At 39.5% G+C, this 15,189-nt stretch overlaps 1 protein-coding gene across 9 annotated transcripts in view; it reads right to left on the reverse strand.

Moving 5' to 3' along the window:
- LOC146403488 (uncharacterized) overlaps window positions 1-15,189 on the reverse strand; it is a 327,016-nt gene that overhangs the window by 69,389 nt on the left and 242,438 nt on the right. For 3 of the 9 annotated variants that reach the window (XM_084957244.1, XM_084957242.1, XM_084957245.1), the window contains exons 4-5: window positions 8,330-8,496; window positions 6,725-6,884 (exon numbers count right to left, since the gene is read on the reverse strand). The exons of 4 other annotated variants lie outside the window; for them this stretch is intronic. In XM_084957244.1, coding sequence (XP_084813370.1) covers window positions 6,843-6,884; window positions 8,330-8,496 — 209 coding nt within the window. In that variant the 3' untranslated portion in view covers window positions 6,725-6,842. Of the gene's footprint in view, window positions 1-5,314; window positions 5,543-6,481; window positions 6,885-8,329; window positions 8,497-15,189 lie in introns of those variants that run through there. 2 more of the 9 variants (XM_084957246.1, XM_084957243.1) reach the window with 2 other exon arrangements.

The following is a 15,189-nucleotide window of genomic DNA, read 5'->3' on the forward strand; positions in this document are numbered from 1 at the left end:
GAAATTGGCTTAGAGGATTTATTGTGGGTAGGGGGTGGAGCCAGGGTGAAGCTTCCCTTGCAGAGGCAAAGGCTTACGTAGTTTAGACCACCCACCACCCCAAAGGAAGGAGCATCTGGACTTGCTTGGTCATTTTCCCAGATGGGGGACATGAAAAGAAGAGAGTAGGATGAGGCTTGAGACTGTGTACAGGAGTTCGCATTATGGCTCAGCAGAAACAAATCTGACTAGCATCCATGAGGACATAGGTTTGACCCCTGGCCTCGCTCAGTGGGTTAAGGATCTGGTGTTGCGTGAGCTGTGGTGTGGGTCACAGATGCAGCTTGGATCCCATGTTGCTGCAGCTGTGGTGTGGGCTGGCAGCTATATAGATCCAATTTGACCCCTAGCCTGGTAACTTCCATATCCCTTGGGTGTGGCCCTAAAAAGACAAGACAAAAAAAGACTATGTACAGCCAAACATCAAGAAGTGGAGTCAGACTCTCTATTATACATGGTTTTGTGAGACATCTACGACCAACTCCTTTAAATAAGAATTTCTCAGAGTTCCTTGGTGGTCTAGCAGTTAAGAACCCAGCGCTGTAACTGCTGTGGATCGGGTTTGATCCCTGGCCAGGAACTTCCATCCACCTTGGTGTGGGGAAAAAAAAAAAAAAAAAAAAAAGTTTGTTTTAAGGTCTAGGGGTAAAAAGCTTGCATGTAGGCCTTAAACTGTGCTATGAAATAAAGTTTTGGAGTTCCTGCTGTGATGCAGTGGGATCAATGGTGTCTTTGCAGTGACAGAGACAAGGGTTTGATCCCCAGCCCAGTGCATTGGGTTAAGGCCCCAGTGTTGCCACAGCTGTAGCATAGGTTGCAGCTCTGGCTCAGATGCCATCCCTGGCTGGGGAACTCCATATGCCTCAGGGTGGCCAAAAAATAAAATAAACTTTTTTTTTTTTTTTTTTCTGGACCCTCAAGGAGACTGGCAGCTTGACGTCACTCTCTTGGGGTAAGAGTAGCAAGCCTTTGTAACTTCAGGACAGACCAGGGACTAGACCTGTGGAGGGGCTCGAGCCTGACTCCGAAAGCATTTTCACATGTGATTTTAAATGGTCGATGCCACAATCCTCTACGCTATACTCAAGCTTTTAATCAAGTCTTATTAAATAGGCAGCCTGGTCTCAACTACTCTGTTGAGAAATTTAGGGACTGACCTGCACATCTGTATCCATACATGGAGCAAGTAGTATGGAGAAAACCATAGCAGCAACTGGAAGAAAACCCACCTTAAGGCAGGGAGAAGGAGCTAAGCAGAGGTGGAGGCCAGATGGCCGGGGAACAGGACAGCCAGCCAGGGTATACTAGTGGGACATGTAAACACGAGAGAGTTTTCTCAGAGGGACTTGAAAGAAAGAATCAAATTTCTACAGGCAAATGGAAAGGGGTTTCAGAATGTTGAAAGTTGGGCACTAAAGGGAAAGGAAATAAGGGACGCTTGGATTACATAAACATCAAACAAGAAAGGACATGAACGGAGTTCCTGCGTGGCCAATGGGTTAAGAATCCAGCATTGTCTCTGCAAGAGCTCTCAGGTGGAAGCTGTAGATCCCTAACCTGGGAACTTCCATATGCCATGAGTGTGGCCAAAAAAAACCCCAAAAACAAACAAACAAAAAAAAACATGAAGATAAACTCTCCGTTTTCCTGTTCTTGATAATTTCAAAATATTTTTAATGAAGAGATTAGATGTTGTCATGTGTCACAGTGAAATTCACACAATACTATTAGAACAGAATAATATTCAAGATTAGCTTTATCTTCTTCACAGACCAAAAAACATACCCCAGCAACACAATGATTATGAGGCCCTGGGAAGTTCCCTTGTGGCACAGGGGGTTAAGGGTCCAGTGTTGCCATAGCTGTGGCTCAGGCGGCAACTGCAGCACAGGTTCGATCCCAGGCCTGGAAACTTCCACATGTCATGAGCGCAGCCCAAAAAACAAAAAATAAAAAGAGCCCCTTGGGTTGAGAACAGCAATGAATTGTAGTGGACAGGAGATAGGTTGCATAATCGGAAATATTTAGAAACATTACATAATATTTATATTAATCAGCAGACGCAAAGACCAGTGGAACAAAATAGAAAACCCAGAACTTACCCCACACAACAACAGCCAACTGATTTTTGACAAAGACACAAAAAGCAATTTTTGAAAAGATAATCTTTTCAACCAATGGTAGTGAGGCAATTTGAAATGCATAGAAAAAATGAACTTTGACCTAAGTCTCATAACTTATGGCAAATTGACTCAAAATGAATCATAGACCTTAATGCAAAACACACACTATAAAACTTTAAGATGATAACATAGAAGAAATCATCAGGATCTAAGGCTTAGACTTGATACCAAAGGCATGATCAACATTGGACTTCATCAAAATGAAAAACTTTTGCTATGTGAAAGAGCCTGTCAAGAAGATAAAAAGCAAGCTAGAGCATGCTAGAAAATATCTGCAAACCACACATCTGACAAAGGATCCATATCTTGATATAAAGAACACTCAAAACTCCATAGTAAAACAAAGAAACCAAAAGACAATTCGATTTGAAAACAAGCAAAAAACATTGAGATATTTCACTGAGGATATATGAGTAGGAAATATGCAGATGAAAAGATATTTGAGGAGTTCCCGTCATCGCTCAGTGGTTAACGAATCCGACTAGGAACCGTGAAGTTGCAGGTTCGATCCCTGGCCTTGCTCAGTGGGTTAAGGATCCAGCATTGCCATGAGCTGTGGTGTGTTGCCATGACAGATGCAGCTGGGATCAGGTATTGCTGTGGTTCTGGTGTAGGCCGGCAGCTACAGCTCCGATTGGACACCTAGACTGGGAACCTCCATATGCCGTGGGTGTGGCCCTAGAAAGGGCAAAAAGACAAAAAAAAAATGATATTTGATATTACTAGTCATTTATGGAGGAAGTGAGCCTTAAGTCTGCCCTTGGGTAGAAGAATTTTATAAAGTAATAGAAGGGGTGTAAAACATAAGCTCAAAAGTCCCAGTGGATTCCAGTAACATTCTTTGATCTATTATTTATTTTTAAATTTAAAATTTTCAGCAGAAACATAATACTATGTCTAGTATAGCTATGATACTATATATACCTATATATACATATATAGCTACATATGTACTTCTATAATTTTTTCAAATATTTTGCATTTTTTGGATTTTATTTTATTTTATTTTCTTATTTTGGATATTTGAACACTAAGTATTTCTATTATTTCAGAGTTATTTATTTAGAAAATTTTATGTGTAGTAACAGTTTTTAAAAGTCCTTATCTCAGAGTTCCTGCTATGGTGCAGTGGGTTAAGAATTTGACTATAGTGGCTCAAGTCACTGCAGAGGTGTGGGTTTGATCCCTGGCCTGGTGCAGTGGGTTAAAGTATTCAGCGTTGCCACAGCTGTGGTGTAGGTCACAGCTGCGGTTTGGATTCAATCCCTGACCTGAAACTTACATATGCCACAAGTGCAGCCATAAAAAAAGGTCCTTATCTTTTAGAGGTAAATACTGAAGTATGTGCTAAGAAAATCTTATGCCTTAGATTGCTTACAAATAACTTAGTGAGGGTTGAAAGAAAGTAGGTGGGAATAGGAATGAAACAAGACTGATACAAAATTGAAAACAGTTGAAGTTGGGTTATAGGTATATACTGGCTCATTATAATAGTCTAAATTCTTCAATTTTGAAATTTTTTCATAATAAAGCTTAAGGCAAATTAAAATATATTTACATATATGTTTCTATGTGAATAGGAAAACAAAATCTGAAGAGATACACATCAAACTGTAAAGCATGGGTATCTCTGGATCATAGAATTGGAATCAAAGGAAGGGCAATTTCTTTTTTTTTTTTTTTACTTTATAAACCTAGAGATTTTTACAGTGAACATACGTATTACTTGAAAAGAAACAAGGAAAATTTGAAATTTATAACATTGCTTTTTATAGTCAATCCTTTTAATTAGTTGATTACACATTATAGAACGTTTTCAAATGTATAAAACTTTAAGGAGTTTCAAATATTGCTTTTATAGAAATTTATAGACAGAAACGTATGTAAAAAGCTAAACTTGAGGAACTTCTTGTCCACAACTGGATCCAGATATTATGGGGTTTTTTAAAGCAAATAAAATGATCCCTTGGCACAGGCTCAACCACTAGATTTACATTTATTTCTTTAAGGCATGAGAATAAAGTTTGGGAAATTACCTACTGGAAATATTAAACAATGATCCAGAAGAATAAATCTGCCTCAGGCTCAGTTCTTGAAGTTTGAGTTCTTTGAAAATACACTTAATTCTATTCGTAACCACTAGGGCTCAGTGTCTTCTTTAAAATGTGAAATTAATGCATTTTAGAAAACAAAAAGATCACAAACTTATTCTAAGTTGGGACTGAATAGAAAAGACACTGTCTCCGTGATAGTCTCTGGTCTTATTTAAGACAAAATTCCAGGGGAAATATGTGAAAGATGGGGGTGAGTCCTCACTAAGACACTTCCTGCCCTTTCTCCTGAGATGATTGTGTCCCTGAATTAAAAAGAAAACACTGCCCCTAGTGATGGATTTATACTTTTAGTCATTATCAGAATTTCTTCTTCTAGAGCATTCGCCTATATTGTGGTGGGTGAACTCATTGAGAAAAGCTGAATGGAATTGAGCCCCCACCCCATTCCCACCACCTCGCTGTATGACAGTAGGTACATGGAGGCGTGGAGTGTGGGGCTGTGCCTTTGGATTGCTGGCACCCTCTTTCCTTACTGATGGAGAGCTTTCCATCATAAAACTTCCTATTTTTAGGTTTCCAGGGGACTTCAAGGTAGACACAACTATGGGAATATACTTCTGGGGATGTTCAGACAGTTCTGATGCCCAGTGGGAAGCTTTTGGTTCTCACGGTGAATCTCTTGTGTTAGCAGGTTTAAAGGTTGATCACATCCACCAATAAGACTAGTAGCCTGGTCTTGTCAATAGCTCCTTCCCCTGAAGCAGCATTTGAGGGAGAAGTAATTATATTCCTCTTTCCATATCCCCGCCTCAACCCGAAGCGAAGGGAGTGTCCGCACAAACACCTCTGCGACAAGGATGTGCTAAAGAGGGAGCAGCCATGCCGTCTTACCATGACTTCCCCGTCCCAGGGGAAAAGGTTGGCTTATCCGACTGGATGGTTAGCAGGCTGTGCTCTCTATTGGCTGCACCTCGAGGGCTAAGCACCACTGCACACATGATGCACATTCTTCCCCTCTCATGACACAGGGCTGCTCACCTGGTCTCTCTGGGTCAGAACAGCGAGTGAGGCCTGCCCCTGCCGTGGCTGCCAGGTCTCCACTCCCTCTCAACCTGGACAAAGTGGGGACGTGCTCTCCAGGTCTGCTGTCTTCTGATGGGAGCATGGTGTGGGGCCCCAGTCTCCAAGCTGGCCATGATCAGAAAGCCCTAGTGATACGCCATCCCCTCTATCAATCCATCTTTTGCCTGTTTATCAGCCAGGGTCCTGGGGAATAAAGAGGGGTGGACGGTGAATAAAAGGATGCCTGCATACAATCTCATCACAAACGCCCCCAAAGCACTTTATACAGGGAAGGAAAACTTAGTTAGCTACTCATATGGAATTAGTTCCACTGAGTAGAATCGATCTACACCGAATTCTAGAGCAGCTCGTGCAGACCATCAGGGCTTTCGTCTAGCAGAGAGGAGGCCTTCCTTTCCTGGAGGAATTTGAGTAAACAAGCACAACTTTAGTTTTCCTTCAAAGAGAGAAGGGTAAACTTATTATATTATTTTGTCTTTTGTCTTTCTAGGGCCACACCAGCGGCATATGGAGGTTCCCAGGCTAGGGGTCTAATCGGAGCTGTTGCCACTGGCTTCCACCAGAGCCACAACCATGCCAGATGCAAGCCACAGCAATGCCAGATCCTTAACCCACTGAGCGAGGCCAGGGATCGAACCTGCAACCTCATGGTTCCTAGTCAGGTTCATTTCCGCTGCACCACGACAGGAACTCCAACAAACTTATTGATGTGTGCGCAGTTCTAAAATTTTGACGAATAATGGCATGAGAAAAGATTTTCAAGGGAAGCTTTTTTCCCCTATGTTATCCCTTCATCTCCTAATAGGATAACAACCTCTGACTGTGACAAAGAGCTACAGTGCTGTACTGTTAGGGCTGCCAAATGCAGTAAAAATAAAACAAGCAAAACAAGATGCCCAGCTAAATCTGACTTTTGGATTTGAATAACTTTTAGTCTAAGTATGTCTCATGCAATATTTGGTGGGATATACTTACACCAAAAATTATTTATCTGAGATTCCTACTTAAATAAGTGCCCTATATTTTATTTACAGGACTGTGTATAAGCAGCTCTATCTAGTAGAAGACATTCACCATAGCAGCCAATTTTTTTTTGAAATTCCAGATGTTTATTAAAGACCATTTTCTTTTTTTTTTTTGACATTGTACTCATGTGAAAAGAAATATATTTGCTTGTGTATGTAGGTGTATGTCATGATGTAGGTTTTTCTATTTTTTTATGATTTTAATTTTTTCCATTATAGTTGATAAAGAACATTTTCTTTAGCATCAAGCAATTAGTAATATTCCTTACTTCTTTTTTTTTTCTTTAACAAATATTTAATAAGCATCTACTACATATCAGATACAGTTGTATGTGTTGGAATAAGAAAATAAACCAGTCCAAAAAAATGTAAGTAATTTCCAAAAATGATGAAGAAAAGAAAACAGGTGATGTGATGAAAGTCTATCTGGGCGGAGTGAGCTACCCTAGTTCCAGTGGTCAAGGACATCCTTCCAGAAGAGGGGATGCTTCAACGGAGTCCTGAAGAGCAAGAAAGAGGCAGATATAAGAAGGTTTCATAGAAATACGTTGCAGGCAAAAGAAACCATATAAACCCTAAGATGGTATACTAGTTTCCTATGGATCTTATTTAAAAAAAAAAAAAAAACTACCACAAACGTTCTGTGGTTTGAAACAACTGAAGTTTGTTTGCTCACCATTCTACAGGCCAGAAGTCTGAAAACAGAGTTTCCAAGACCACACTCTGTCCAGAGGCGCTGAAGAGAATCTGTTCCTTGCCTCTCCCAGCCTCTGAGCCTGCCAGCTCTTTTGGCTTGTGTCCGAATCACTCTACTCTTTAAGGCCAGCATCTTCCAATTTTCTCCTTGGATGTCTGACTAATCTCCCTCTTAAAAGGACACTGTCATGGCATTTAGGGCCCCAAGGTAATTTTGGATAATCAATCTCCCCACCTCAAGATACTTAATGATATCTGCAAAAAAAATTTTTACATCCCTTGTTTTGCCCTATAAGGTAATATTCACAGGTTTCAGGGATTAAGGCATGGATACATTTGGTGGGGAGCATTTTTTAGCCTGCCACAGACTGCAGGAGCCTAGCACCTTCTAACAGCATGTGGCTGCAATGGCACAGAGAGGTGTGGAGGCCATGAGGGCTGACAGGTAGACAGGACATGTGGCTCAGGGTAAGGGATTCATGTTGATGTCATGGGACCCAATCCCTGTTAATTCAGGGATTAGGCTAATGTCATGAGAGTTCCCTGTTGGTCTAGTGGTTAGGACTTGGTGCTTTCACCCATGCGGCCCAGGTTCGATCCCTGGTCTGGAAACTAAGGTTTAAGCTTAATGTCATTGGGCAGCCGGTGAAAGATTTTAAACAGGAAACAGATTGATTGTGACGATATTTACACTTTAACAGTCATTTCTCTGGCCACTTGGTGGAAGCTGGCCATTAAAAGGATCAAGAGTGAGTCATTAGAGCCATGGCTCCTGCCAGAAAAGGGCAGGCTGAGGCATTGGTAGCTTGAACTCAAGGGGTAGCAGAGAGGAGGGGACAAGGTGGACAGAGGAGATAGATTCTGGAGAAGAAGCCAAGAGGACTTACTGATGGATTAGGTCAGGAAGTCAAAACAAAGCAAAACAGACAAACAAAATAAAAGGGAGAGGATCATGGCATTCTCCGAGGTTTGGGGCTAAATGTTAATAAGAGCCAAATGTTGATGTTTGATGTCCTTGGGTAAGAATCTCCAGCCTGCTCGAGGGAGAGGATTTCACACAAAGTTAAGGAAGGAATAGGTTTTGTCCTGTCTTAAAATGCAGTTGATAGAGTAAGCTTGCTCTTCAGGAGACAGAGATTCTTTTTCGTCCCTCCAAAATCGAGTCTTAACAAAGGCATCACACTTCGGAGTGAGGTTTAAAGAATGAGAGCGGTGCTGTTTCAGTGATTGATGATGACGTGATGTGTACCTGTTCATGCTGCAACCCCCTCGCCTCCAGGTCAGTTCTGCTTGGCAGGCAGCATCTTTCACGTCCGGGATGAAGAGTGGCTCGGCCACCAGGACATCCTGTGTCGGTGATGTTTTCCACCCCATGGTGTTCATCAATAAAGAGGGGGTGGCAACAAATCAATGGCTCTGTTGCAAGTTGGGCAGAGATAAGAGTGATGGTGAGAAGGCGCCAAGAGTTAGTTCTAGGCTGTGTTCTGTCACTGAAGACCAGTCACCAAAGACACTGAACGCCATTCCACCCCTCTGGGCCTCAGTCTCCTCAACTTAAAGAGGTAAGAGTTGTTAAGAAGGTCAAATGAGATAACAAATGTGCCAGTACCTTGGAAACAATGAAGACCTAACAAGAGCTTGTCATTATTTTGTTAAAACATGTTATATATTTTATCATATTTGGGTTTTTTTTCTATAATTTACTCATAGCACTATTATATTCTTATTAGACATTTGTTAAACTCCCCCCCCTCCAAAATGCTCTAAAAGAACATAATAAAGGACATAAACCTAGTTGGACGGGGTATCTGTCACTAAGACCAAGAAACAGAAGGTTGGTTTTATCTAAACATCCCATTTTAACATCCTGGAAAACTCAACTATGTTGGTTATTATAATTATTATCACTACCACGATTATTATTATTGTCCACTAGATGTCCAAGAATCCAATTGCTGAGTAAATCTTGTTTTCGCACATTCCTTTATATGTGCCCCTGTGTGAAGAGGTGTTGTTCTCCAGGTTTGCTGTTTCTACAGAGCTTACCCCTGCCTGGCTTAGTGTCCCAGCAGACAATTTGCCTGGCACCAAAGTAAAGACAGAGCACGTAGAATAAATGACAACACAGCTCGTAAGAACAGACTTCCCAGTTGCGGAAGTTATAGAAGCATCAAAACAGAGCCTGAGATGGATATGGTCAGGATGATCATCCAAGACATGGTCACGTTGGTGAATTCAGGTCATTACGGCCACTTTGGCGGAAGGGTAGGTCCAAGGAAATGTCGCACAAACTCATAAATAGTTCTGGAGGTCGGACGTCCAAAATGAGTCTCACTGGGCTAAAATCAAGGTGTTGGCAAGGTGTGTTCATTCTGGATTCTCTTGTGTGGAACCTATTTCCTTGTCTTTTTCAATATCCAAAGGCATTTAAACATCTTAAGGCATCATTCAACATCTTAAGGTATCTACAGTGACTCCAGGCATTCCTTGAGTCCTTAGAGCTAGAAACTCTGGACGAAGTACTTCTCACACTGCCATGTCTCTGATTCTCCTCTCTTTTATTATATTTGATTCCTCCACAGCACCTTGACCTTATTATAAACTCAATAATGTTTTTTTTTTTTTTGGTCAAATATAATTAAGTACAACCAACCTGATCATAAACCAGGTAGATTCGTTTGGCAAGCACTGATGGATTGGTCACTGGAGATTGGTACCATGGCTCCATGACTCTTATTCAGATGTCCTTAATCAGGAAAAGAAAATGGCCAGATCCAGCCACCCTCAGTCTAATACAAAGTGTTCTGGCTTAAAATATGATACTTCAGAGTCATGAAACCTCAAATATGTTGCAGGTAACTCCATTAAAATGTCAAAGTATAAATGATGGTCACTCATGGCCCATTATTAGGGCTTGATAGAGTAGTAATTTCCAAAGGGAAGGTTTTGGGTGGGTCTATCTTATGGAAAGAATAAAAAGTTTCGTATGGCTCTTAAAGATTTTATATATAAAATAACTTATCACTTCAGGTTTCTATCAAGTAGATTTAAGAGAGATAACTAACCTACTTGGTCTAGCCATCAGTCATATCTGTGGCTACCCTGAGATCCCACTGATTTTATGTTGAAGAGAAAATAGTGGAATTCTAATGTCCTCTCATACACAGCATTGTCTAAGGATAATGAAACTCAAATGATAAATTATAAAGGCAATTTGATCTTCTCCATATCCTGTCTCATCAGATAAATTTGTTCACAAAATAAAAAGTTAGATTTATAAACTAATTTTCTAAAAGATACGTCATCAAAATTCACTATTTCTCGAATGGGTTACTTTTGAAATACCATCCATCCAGTTTTATCTAAGAGCTACTGTCACATCTTTTTCATTTCTTTTCAAAAGTCCAACCTCTATCTTCCTTTTTGCTTCTATGGTCTTCTGTTTTGATAGAAAAGATTAAATGTCACACTTAATTTAAAATCAATATTTTCTGAGGCTGAGCTGCAGACAGATCTAGACCTGGACTTAGAGTACAATATTTAACAATAGAGCATCCCTCCAAATATGCATCTTCAAAAATAATTTATCATAACCATGGCTATCATAACAGTTTTATTAGTGTCTGTGAGTATTACATGTCAAAGTCCATCAATTTTATTAGCCAAGCCAGGACAGAATGTTATTGAAGAACTGATGAAGATATTTTTAATAATTATAACTGGTAGAAATGGCAAAGCTCTAATTCAGTTTGATCTTCATGTAATCATCCAAAGTATGAAGTCTGGGTCATCTTGTTTATTTCCATGGTATTAAGATAACTGGACATTATCCAGTGTCCTTTGTATTTATTTGGGGAGTAAGGTAGATCAGGAAATACAAGTAGAAAAGAGCAGTGACCCACAGTTTTTAAAAAATTGTGTCAAGTAGCCTGGCTTCAAAGGAGAGTGCCCAACCTGTTCACAGACATCACCACATTCTACTTAATAAACAAGCGCAAATAAAAAATATCTACTCTGGGCATGAAACAATTATTTATCTACATATTTCCAGGCTCTCAGAGAAAATCAGAACAGTCTTTATAATAACTATCTACTATATAAAGAAATGTAGCCTTACTTTCTACACCTTTCAAAAGTATTTGTGCTAGGGAGGAAATTCTTGAGCATTTGCTATAGCTGGCAAACCCACAGAATGTTACCCGGTAAGGGCGGTATCCATAAGATCTCTGTCTGAGGTCTTCACCCCTGAAGCCCTATTTGTGATCCTACACCCATGGGCATAACTGGAAGACATCATCATCTCTGACCTTGTGAGTCAGTTCAGATTTTCCTGGGGTAGAACGAAAGAGGTGATCGTCCAGAAATTTCTCATTTTCCGGAAGCTCAGCTCCTTATTTACATAAATATACTCTCAAAAGTAAATGGCCTTCCCCTTGCAAAACCTGAGATGCCACTTTTGGGTTGCTATTTCCTTCAAAGATCTCTGTCTCTTGAAGCCCCAGAACTAACCCATTCTCCTCTCTCCCAGGCTCTTCCCTCCCCCATCTTCTAGGAAGTCTTCCATCAGTTAGGGAAGATTCTATCCCCTAAGCCAGTACCTCTCAAATTTCAGTGTGCACCCAAATCATCCAAGGAGTCAGTCCCTAACCACCAGAGATTTTGACTTAAGAGGTCAAGCTTTACAACTGAGAATGTGCATTTCCATGTAGCTCACAAATCACATTGGAGCAGCACTGCTTTGAGTCATATTAAGAACATCTGAACTGCCCAGTTTCAAATCGTCATCCCATCAGTCACTATTGATTTTGCTACAGCAGAGGAGACTTTCCAGCATCCACAATGATTCTTACTTCTTCTGGCTGCTAATGGTCTGACTTATGATGCTGCCATTATTCATCACCCCAGTTTGAATATTACAGCTCTGTCTGCCACTGGTGAATGGCAACCTTGTGCAAACTATGATTGTTGTGTTCCTGAAATGCATTGTTCCTCAAGTCCCATACAGGGCTAGATTAGCAGTGTTCTCCACCAGTAATATTCGTAGAGGGGCGTATGTCCTTTAGCTACTGCTAGATTCAAAGTGATCCCCATGGTCAAACTTTCACCTCCACCATGTGCCATAGTCTGCATAGTTGTGTCTCCCCAAGATGAATATGTTGAGACCTAACCCCCAAAGTGATGGTGTTAAGAGGTGGGTCCTTTGGGGTGATTAAGTCAGGAGGCAGAGCCTTCATCAATTAGGTTAATTCACTTATAAAAAAGACCCCCAGAGTTTCCTACACCCTTCTGCCATGTGAGTATACAATGAGAAGTCTGCAACCCACAAGAGGGCCCTTATCCAACTGTGCTGGCGCCCTGCTCTGAGACTTCAAGCCTCCAGAACTGTAAGAATTAAAATTCTGTTGTTTATAAGTGACCTTGTCTCTGGTGGTTTGTTACAGCAGCCCAGACAGACTACAACACCATTATATCCTGCCTAACCCATAACTCCTGCTGGGGAGTGGGAGTCTTCCCATTATTGGGTAAGAACTGAGTTGAATATTACACACACACACACACACACACACACACACACACAAACACTTGCCCAAAAGAGGGATCCATGAAGAAATCTGAGCCAATCAGATCCCTTCATTCTATTTTGTTTTTATTTTAAAAGGTATTTTTAGAGTAGTTTTAGGTTCACAGCAAAATTGAGAGAAAGGTGTAGAAATTTTCAGTATATCCCCTAATCCCAGACATGCATAGCCTCCTACATTATCAATGTGCCCCATCAGAGTGGTACATTTGTTACAAGTGATGATCCTACATTGACACATCATAATTACCTGAAGCCTATAGTTTTTTTTTTTTTAGGGTTCACTCAGTGTCATGTCTCCTGTGGGTTTTTTTAACTGAAGTAAAATCGACCTACAACGCTATGCTAATTTCAAGTATACAACAGAACAATTCAATATTTCTACACACTATAAAACGATCACCATAATAAATCTAGTTACTCTGTCGCTATATAAAGTTATTACAATATTATTGACTGTACTTCCCATGCTGTACACTTCCTCCTTGTGGCCCATTTATTTTGCAATTGGAATTTTGTACCTCTTAATCTCCCTTACTTTTTCTCTCCTCCCCCCATCCTCCCACCTCTGACAACCTCATGTTTGTTCTCTGTATCTATCAGTCTATTTCTGTTTTGTTGTATTCATTTTTTGCTCTTTAGATTCCACATATAAGTGAAATCATATGGTATTTGTCTTTCCCTGCCTGACTTAGTTCACTTAGCAAAATAACTTATGTCTATCCATGTTGTCACAAAGAGCTAGACCTCATTCTTTTTGTGGCTGAATAATATTCCATTCGATATAGATATATCTCACATCTTCTTTATCCGTTCATCTATCAGTGGACATTTAGGTTGCTTCCATAGCTTAGCTATTGCAAATAATGCTGAAATGAATAAAAGGATGCACATATCTTTTTGAATGACTGTTTTTGTTTTCAATGGAAAAATACCAGAATGGAATTGATGGATCATAGGGTAGTTCTATTTTTAATTTCTAGAGGAACGTCTATACTCTTTTCCTTAGAAGCTGTACTGATTTACATCCCCACTGACAGTGCACAAGGATATCTTGTTCTCCACATCCTTATCAACAATCATTTGTTGTCTTCTTTATAACAGCCAGTGTGACAGGTGTCAAGTGATATCTCATCATGGTTTTGATTTGCATTTCCCTGATGATTAGTGATGCTGATCATCTTTTCACATGTCTGTTGGCCACCTATATGTCTTTGGAAACGTTATGTATTCAAGTCCTCTGCCCATTTTTTAATCTGGTTGCTGCTTTTTCATATAAAGCTGCATGAATTTTGGTATGTTTTGGATATTAACCCATTACAGATACATTGTTTGCCAAAATCCCCTATTCAGTAGGCTGCCTTTTTGTTTTGTTGATAGTTTGTTTCACTGTGCAAAAACTGTTTAGTTTGAGGTAGTCCCAGTTTATTTTTGATTTTGTTTCCTTTGTCTGAGGAGTCATATCCAAAAAATATTGCTAAGTCCGATGTCAAAGAGCATACTGCCTATATTTTTTTCTAGTTTTTTTCCTTTCGGTTTATTGAGATACAATTGACATATAGCACTGTGTAAGTTTAAGGTGTACAGTATAATTATTTGACTTACATACATCATGAAATGATTACCACAGTAGTTTAGTGAACATCCATCATCCCATATAGCTATATTAAAGAAATACAAAAAATTTTTTTCCTTTTGATGAGAAATCTTATGATTTACTCTAAAAACTTTCACATATAATATACAGTAGTGTTAATTATATTTATAATATTGTACATTACACCCCTATACTTATTTATCTTATAACTGAATGTTTACTTTTTGACTATTTGCATCCAATTCCCACTCCCGCACCTCTCATCTCTGGTAACTCTGATCTAATTTTCTATGAGTTTATTTCCTTGTTTGACTGTTTTTGAAGTTAATTGACCTAACACTATGTTAGCTCCTGGTATACAACATAGTGATTTGATATTTCTATAAATTTCAAAATTATCACCATGATAAGTCTAGTTGTCATCTGCCACTATACGAAGGTATCACCTAATTATTGACTCTATTCCCCATACTCTACCACTTATATCTGTGACTCATTTATTTTGTAACTGAAATTTTGTGCCTCAATTTTGTGCCTAATTTCCTCACCTATTTCTCTCCTCCCAGGTATATCCTCCCCTCTGGAAACTACCTGTTTGTTCTCTGTATATATGACTCTATTTATGTTTAGTTATATTTATTCATATGTTTTGTTTTTTCAGATTCCACATCTAAGTGAAATCATACAGCATTTCTTTTTCTCTGACTTACTTTACTTAGCATAAAACCCTCTAGGTCTATCCATGTTGTCATAAATGGCAAGATTTCATTTTTTTTATGGCTGAGTAATATCTACTGTGTGTATGTGTATATATCTGTGCATGCGTGTGTACAAATATAAATATAAATGTATAAATATATGTGTGTGTGTGTATATATATATATATATATAGGTTACAGGTCTTACATTTAAATCTTTAATCCATTTTGATTTT

Source organism: Sus scrofa, chromosome 5, assembly GCF_054392235.1.
Source record: "Sus scrofa isolate SSC_HxYL_T2T_F1_AM1 chromosome 5, Sscrofa_HxYL_maternal_Yorkshire_Landrace_v2.0, whole genome shotgun sequence".
Classification (NCBI taxonomy): Eukaryota; Metazoa; Chordata; class Mammalia; order Artiodactyla; family Suidae; genus Sus; species Sus scrofa.